Source organism: Branchiostoma floridae, chromosome 16 (genome assembly GCF_000003815.2).
Source record: "Branchiostoma floridae strain S238N-H82 chromosome 16, Bfl_VNyyK, whole genome shotgun sequence".
NCBI classification, from domain to species: Eukaryota; Metazoa; Chordata; class Leptocardii; order Amphioxiformes; family Branchiostomatidae; genus Branchiostoma; species Branchiostoma floridae.
In genome coordinates this window covers 17,191,793-17,200,003 of record NC_049994.1, presented here as the reverse complement: position 1 = coordinate 17,200,003, position 8,211 = coordinate 17,191,793, and the positions used below count along the sequence as shown (strand labels likewise).

The 8,211-nt window shown below is 43.7% G+C and overlaps 1 protein-coding gene across 1 annotated transcript; it reads left to right on the top strand.

Moving 5' to 3' along the window:
- The first annotated feature begins 1,634 nt into the window (after positions 1-1,634).
- On the top strand, positions 1,635-7,554 carry LOC118403026 (scavenger receptor cysteine-rich domain-containing group B protein-like). The gene is made up of 5 exons (XM_035801463.1): positions 1,635-1,695; positions 5,319-5,375; positions 6,350-6,667; positions 6,927-7,235; positions 7,511-7,554. Exons 1-5 carry the CDS (start codon positions 1,635-1,637, stop codon positions 7,552-7,554), a joined length of 789 nt encoding a protein of 262 aa, XP_035657356.1.
- Positions 7,555-8,211: the final 657 nt, after the last annotated feature.

The following is an 8,211-nucleotide window of genomic DNA, read 5'->3' as shown; positions in this document are numbered from 1 at the left end:
AACTCCCTTACACAGCACACTCCCTTCCTGGAAACTCCCTTTCCCGGCACAAGAGAACCCAGCCAACGTTGAAAAGCGCGAACCAACACGCCCCCCCCCATCAAAACCAGCCCCGTTCGAAGACTGCAACGGAGTCTAAGTTCACCTCTATCTACATGGTAACCCATTCTGTATGCGTTGTTTTTAAAAACAGTTTAAGGATATAAACTGGACGGACGATGGTTTCAAATTGCAATATGTCACAAAAGGTCTGCGGTTCACAGACGATGGCATTCGTTTGATCAAATCAACATGGCCAAGATGGTCTGGAGTAGCGTCTTCAGTGTCTATAAGTGCAGTACGGGTCGTCTGGACAGTCCCAGTGTTTCATTTTGAAGGACGCAGTCTTCACAGCTTTTGTAAACAACCGACATTCTTTTTTTTTCTTTCAAATTTGCATGGAGCTTCAGACTTAAGGTCCGAGAAAACCAAGGATGATGACTTTTGGGGTCTTCAAAAAGTACATGTTGCAGTTATGTATGGACTCTAAGTTTTTGTCATAAGGACACAGCAAGTAAATTTTATGGATGACATCCTCTGCAGACTGCAAAAATAATGCGATAGGGCGAAAAAAAAAAAGATGGGTGAAAAAAAACAAGATGGCTACATTTTCAAAAATAGGCACCATGAAGTTGTGATGAATGTTGTAACAACAATTAAAGGGACAAAACATGGCACAAGAGCCAACAAGGCATTTATTCCTGTATTCAAGACATGTACTGGTGTGCTAAAAGTGACACTAGTGTGGTAGACTGGCATCACCAACAAAGTTGGTAACCACACTCATGGCTTCCGTATTGGTGTCACTTTTACAACTCTCCAGTAAGTTTGTTTTCTAGAACTACAGTCCCGGGTACATCGCAAGTGTCACTTCTACTAGTACAATTACCAGGCTACAACACAACATATTTGCTCATTTTGGTACTTTATCGCCATGTTAACCATCCATGCAGAAGAAAAAAATTCTTGTTTTTTTTTTTTTCTGAAATCAGACGAAAATTAATGCGCGCGCTGATGTCATCCATAAAAATTACTTGCTGTGGCCTAAAGTGTCTTATTGCAAGCCGGTAATTTATGCAAATTTTTTATGACGTCATGCCCGACGTGTGAGTTTTTCTACTTTGAATGGAGTTGTGATTGTTTATGTAAAAACGAAGTAATTTTCGCTTCACAATTATGCATATGCTAAACATGGCTGTTAACATGCCTCTCTACATTCACTGACAAAATTACATCTTCGCCTACATCTTCTGCCGATAATCTCTTGAATAATCTCTTGGCAGTACAAAAGAAGGGAAGTCTCTTGTGGTCAAATTTGTCACTTACAGTACACAATGCCCAAATGGTCACAGATTTCCGCTTCACAATTGTGTAATGCCACTTAAAGTATCTAATTTCCAACCTCACTCACACCGTTCAAGCATATTTCTCGCGCCTTTGAATCAGGGTATTACCAATTAGGCACAACGTCCTTGAGTAATTGTATTGCTAACGCCTTTGGTTTTTACCAATGATTACTCAATTTTCGCTTCATTGTCAACGTGCGAGTATTTAAGCTCAGCAGCGAGTTCGCAGGAACAGAACGGACAGCAGACATGGACATGGTACTGTCAGCACTCTGCCTCTCGTTTTTCTTTCTGGCTGTACCCGTTAGAGGTGAGTACCAGTGTGTCATCTGACTTCTTATTTACCCTTCCCACAGTGCTAGTGACCGCACACACTCCAACGCGTAGATATTGTTGAAGTTTTGTTGGAAAATCATACACCTTGAACCTTGAACGTGGACATCAGGGATGTTATCACGGGTCGCAATGGATCCTTCTTCTCCACTCCACTCAAATCATACATACATATTCATACTCGAGTCATTATCGAGTTGAAGCATTGACAAAGTTCTGGACAAAGGAATGGACGGCCTTCCCTCTTGTTTGCTTCTGGGGACCAAAAGAGCAGCTTACCGGTGTGACAGCGATCTCGCCCCCCCTGCGATCTCGCCCCGAGATCACTAGCGTTTTCGCCCCCCTTTAGTGTTTTCGCCCCCCCCCCCCCCAAGAGTCAGCTGGTTAAGTATACAGGTGCGCTACCTGGTACTATACTGCACCTGGGGAGTAACGTGTCTGGTGTGTTACCTGGTACCTATATGGCACCTTATTACCGTACCGTAAGATGTCATACCTCGAAAGTCAATACTATATTGTTCGGTGCAAACATGACATTGAGATGAAAAAGACAATTTTTGCAGCTGAGGTGGCATAAAAACAGTGCTACTGCGAACGTATAAATCAACACCGTCTATGGTACGGAATACGTCGGCTACATGTTTTCAATTTGTCACAGTGTTTTCTTTCTTGTGCTGGAAACATTTCCAAAGCACTAACAAAAACACACGTGAATAATAGTTCCTCATTATAAACACTATCTACGAGCAAGTTGATATAGCTGTTGCTAAATGCTACACAAACACTGGTAAAGTACCAGTCTTAAGAAACACGGGTAAATGCATCAGTTCCTACATACTAGAAAAACAGTCATGTTGGAGGTGAAGATATCCCTTGGCCAGGTGCATATACCAAAATGTGCGTTATTCTAATTAATACCTAATATTTGCATAATTGATAAAGACATTACATAGTTCTTTTGTGGTCACTTCATGGTAGAGACTTCATATTGGAGATAATTATATAGGTTGCTTGAGGACAGGTGAATACAATGAAATACATTTTATGTCAAGACTCAGGTATATGCAATAATGGGAATACAAGGGACCCAACCCTCCTTGTCTGAAACAAGTCCAACTATCTTATTACCATGTAATTACGTTTATATTGATACTATGAATGGAGTTATGTATCAAACTCGTGTACTTATATCATTCTGAAACTGCATTTTGTGATTTATACCAATCAACTTCTAAAATGTCATGTAAACCCGTTTTTTTTGGGGGGGGGGGGGCGAAATCGCTAAAGGGGGGCGAGGTAGGGGGGCGAAATCACTAGCCGGGGAGGGCGAGATCGCTAGTGATTTCGCCCCGGGGGGCGAGATCGCTAGTGATTTCGCCCCCGGGGGGGCGAGATCACGGGGGGGCGAGATCGCTGTCACACCGGCTCGTTCGCCATGTCGAATAACATGTCCAACAATAAGGCTTAACCGGCGTCGCCTGACTTCAGATGAAATTCTTTGTTCTTTGTTTGTCAACTTTTTTGAAGCTGAGCTGGCATGAAAAAATACTGTGCTTTCGTGAAGTATAAATCAACACCAAGGTAGCAGACACGCATATCGCCATACTGGGCAAGTGCATCTGCAATTTAGCCCAGGCCGGCGCAGGACTAGCCTGGATACCATGCCCCAACCTAGAAAATATCTTTCGTGTTGGGGTCTGGAAGGATGGCTGTAGAAAGGTTATTGAAGGCCCTTGATCAGAGGGAGGAGAACCAAGGATTTATGACCACTCACACCACAGGTAGCCAGCTACAACACACCACAGTTGGTCAGCAGGCTATCACAGTAGCGAATCAGGTACTTAGTGGTCACTATTATGGATTAAAAAAAAACAGTCTTTAACCAATCATGGTAGGGGTGTAATTACCTCCTGCAGATCCTGCTGCTGTTCTATTGGTGGAGTTTTTAGCCCACTATATGGAACCGCATTGTACTTATCTGGAACACTTTACCTGCAACAATCCGCCAACAAATGCTCTCAAACCTTACCATTCCATCTGTTAGGAAATGACTGGTCAATCACTATACATCCCGCACGGATCACACCTTCTCAGCTGATAATTTTTGTACCTGGACATCTATTTGCCGTTGCTCTCATTGCTTACTTTCATGATCCACTAGCTATTTTATTCCTAATGGTTATTGAACTTGTTAACTTGTTATCATTCTTTTATTGTAGTTATATGTAGTTTTCGATGATAGGTTATTTTTTACATCTATTGCTTGTAGATCTTCTGGGAAGTCGGCCTCGTAGAGAAACTAGATTTCTGTTGCCGGCTCCCCTCAGATTGTACCTGATCTGTGAAGTTGTAATAAATAAAGAAATAAAAATTGTGAGCCGGTCTATGCCATCCGGCCAGACCCCTGCACGAGATACCTGAGATCGGGCTGGGGTTTGGTAACCAGGCTAGCGCAGGACGGCTATAGTTTCCTGCCCAGGATGAAGACGCGGCTCTCTAACCCGCTACATTGCGCATGCTTCTTAACCCTATCTAGACCAGGGGGGGGGGGGGGTTCTAGCAGTGCCTGCGCCAACTTTGACGTAGTATAACTGGCGAACGACGTGTGCTAGGACTACGAAACTTAGTGACTTTTCCTAGAATATAGTTGGCAACAATTCTGCGAAAAAAATGTAGTTTGGGATTTTTCGTGTTGCCATGGCAACGAGTTTCTGACAGGCATATTTCCCCAAATTTACTAATTTCAGTTTGCATTATGGGATTTCATAGTTTTAGTGCTAGATCAAACTTGTTTATTTATATCATTAACATCCTGTGCAATTTTAAGTTACATTTCTAATTCATAATTTATGCTTATTTGATGACGTCATGGGTCAAAATCCAAGATGCCGGACAATGTCATTTTCAACGATAAATACATGTTATTTTTACTCAAATACCGTTAAAATCTTTTATTTTCTTACAAAACACAATCACTTGATCATTTTTAGTCCATTTCTATTCGGTTTAGGGATTATATGTGGAGAAAGTCGTATTTTAGAAAATTCAAGCTTGTCGATCCAAGATGGAGGAAGTAAAGTACATGTACTTTTAAAACGGTTTGGTCTCGAAATTCTAGAGATAAAGTTAACTACGTATGGTTTAAGACTTCGCTAAAGAATGGTTTAGTGTCATCATACAGACCAACTATTTCATAATAGGATACTCAAACATGTGGCATATTATGGCATCATTTCCGTGTCAAAATATCGTATCTAAAAACGTACCTTAAAATAGCGTAAATACGTCTACGATATACCTATTTTCCGGTTAAAACGATATCGTTGTACGTATACGACATCGTCTAAAAATATCGCTGTACTCTATTCTACGCAGCAAAATTCACTTTGCTGAGATATTGTTATAAGGCGTACCTTATCGTCATCAGGTATACGATATCGCAATTCAGACGATGTTTTATCATTTGGTATCCTTCTGGCATGTACATTCTATGTCTGAATATCGTATCACAAAACGTGCGTTAAAGTACTAAGTAACTAAAGACTTCTGCCAGATATGTATATGATAACGTCTATCGTAAGCGCCACATCGCAAGCTAAGACGACAGACGTGATAAGACTACACTCCAAGCAGAGGTCGAATCGCGCATATATAGTAGTTGTCGAAAAAATACACATCTATGAAACGCCGGCAGGATTTGACGAAAATTTTTAAGTCGCCCGAGCGTCGATCGTATTTTTCGCTGGGCATGCTGAAAATAATACTGTGAGGCACATTTAGAAAGTGGCAGTTCACCATTTAAACTACATTTCCCCAGTCTATGTTTACCTAGTACCTTGGGCCACAGTGTGTAGTGAGTACCCGTTAAAGGTGAGTACTAGTATGCCATCTTACTAGTATGTCATCTACCCTTCCCACAGTAGCAAACATGAACAAGACTACAAAGTAACGTGCACGATGTTGCGATAAGGATACACAGACAATCTGACTTAAGTAGAAAAGGAACTTAAGTTTCTTGACTAAGTTCAAATTTCACAACCCCTTGACATATGTCAGGGTACAAATAAATCAGTTGCTGTTGAGAACGATGAACAAAGAATGAACTAAACTGAGAACAAAAACAAAATTATAAGGAGTCTAACAGCAAAGGGTCTGTAGCCATCGTTGGCTTTTACGTGTCGTTGCGGGCAGGGCTACCCTGCTGCAGACGGTAACCCTGCGGAATGCAACCCGGCAAGTGTTGCCACATGCTGCTCTACGGCGAACTGGTGCGGCAACACTCGACTCCACTGTGACTGCCAGGGCTGTGTCGACTACTCCAGAGGTACATTACTGGAAACTGAGTTCCAGTATGTCATCTTACTTCACATCTACCCTTCCCACAGTGCTAGTGACCGCAGATTTCAACGCACACACCCCGACGCGCAGATATTGTTGAAGTTTTGTTGGGAAATCATACATACATAGTACATACATATTCATACTCGAGTCATTCATGATTGAGTTGAAGCATTGACAAAGTTCTGCTTCCAGTGAGCTCTATCTTTCATCAGTTCAGTGAGGTCCTTTGGTACTGGAATATTGATAACCCAGAAGTTGTAACGTTTCCATTCAATGTTGTCTTTTTTCAGGCATCCGACTCGTGGGTGGAAGTTCGTCCATGGAGGGCAGGGTTGAAGTGTACCATGACGGACAGTGGGGGACCGTCTGTGACGACGCTTTTGACATGAACGACGCCAACGTGGTCTGCCGTCAGCTGGGATACGTAAACGCTGCCGAGATCCGACCTGAATTCAATGAAGCAGCCTTCGGGGCGGGGTCAGGTCCGATCTGGCTGGACAACGTGGCCTGTGAGGGTTCCGAGATGAGCATCGGTGACTGCAGCCACAACGGATGGGGCACACATAACTGTGGGCACAGTGAGGATGTTGGTGTGGTCTGCTCGAACGGTGAGTCAAGAGAGTATTTTTGCCTTTGCCAGAAGGTCTATGCAATCGATTGAGCCCGGCCTTGTTGTGTTTGTATGTAGGTCAATAGCATATACCTCAAGAAGTAGTAGATGGACCTTGGTGATATTTGGTAGGCGTCTAGGCGTTGCGGAAAGGTAGATCAGGTTCGAAAAAGGTTTACCTGGCGATACCTTTGGTACCGGTATATTAAGATAACCCAGAAGTTGTAAAGTTTCCATTCAATGTTGTCTTTTTTTAGGCATCCGCCTCGTGGGTGGAAGTTCGTCCAGTGAGGGCAGGGTTGAAGTGTACCATGACGGACAGTGGGGGACCGTCTGTGACGACGGTTTTGACATGAGCGACGCCAACGTGGTCTGCCGTCAGCTGGGGCACGGAGGCGCTGGCGAGGTCCGACCTGGAGCAGCCTTCGGGGCGGGGTCAGGTCAGATCTGGCTGGACGAAGTGGCCTGTGGGGGTTCCGAGACGAGCATCGAACACTGCGGCCACAGCGGATGGGGCTCACATAACTGTGAGCACCACGAGGATGTTGGTGTGGTCTGCTCGGACGGTGAGTTTTTTTTACAAGAGTTTTCTTTACGAGATGGATACTGAAATGACAAACTTGTGAATGTGTAGAATTTTGCGGTCCTTTCGTATGACGTCTAAGTTTGTAGCATCACCGTAAAGATGGCGGCGGATGCACGTGGGTTGGTCATTTTGGGGTCAATGGTGCCGGCAGTCTACTGAAATATGGGAGTAAATTTTGTTGTACGAAAATCTGAATTTAGTTGCTACAGAAGTCCCTCTTAGGTTAAGGCCCCAATTGCCCCTTGAACCCGTCAGGGATATATGACATAAGTAGCCCCAGCCCCGACTCTGAAGTCTAGAGGACACCGGCTATCGTTACGTTCACGCTGCCCTGTAATGCTTAGGTTCCATTTCCGAAACGGGGCCTGGTCGGGATGTTTGCGGAAACGAAAAATAAAAGTGTTTACCCAGGAATATACACAAATTACTGTAAATGCAGAAATGTTCGCGGTGGATTAATGTTCTAGGTTTTCGTGGCAACCGCTTCACCGTGAATTTAAAACCACCGCGAACATTTTTCCATAACAGTAAGACACTGCAGTGCATGGTGCTACCGCGAAATTAAAACCACCGTGAAAAGTCCATTTTCCCGCTACCGCGAAATTAAATCCCCGCGAACTTAAATGCATTTACAGTACGCTCTAGACTAATGTTGCTACGTTCTTTGTGTTTTGTTGCCGTTTATGAAATATATTTCCCTTCCGAAAGCTACCCGGCCGTGACCCGGGTAATTGGGACATAGGCCTAAGCTTAAGGGCCCCGGTGGCTTTTCTAAAACACTTTAACATTTTGCCACTTTCATAGGTTCGTCTCTGGCAAACACCCGTCAAAATTTGCTCTGACGGTGACCTGTAGTGACCCCTATGGGGTCCGACAGGTTAAAGTGTGCCTCTTACAGCCCGATGAGGCAGTTGTAGGATCCTTGTCGCATGCCCTGCTAACGACGGTTTTGTTTT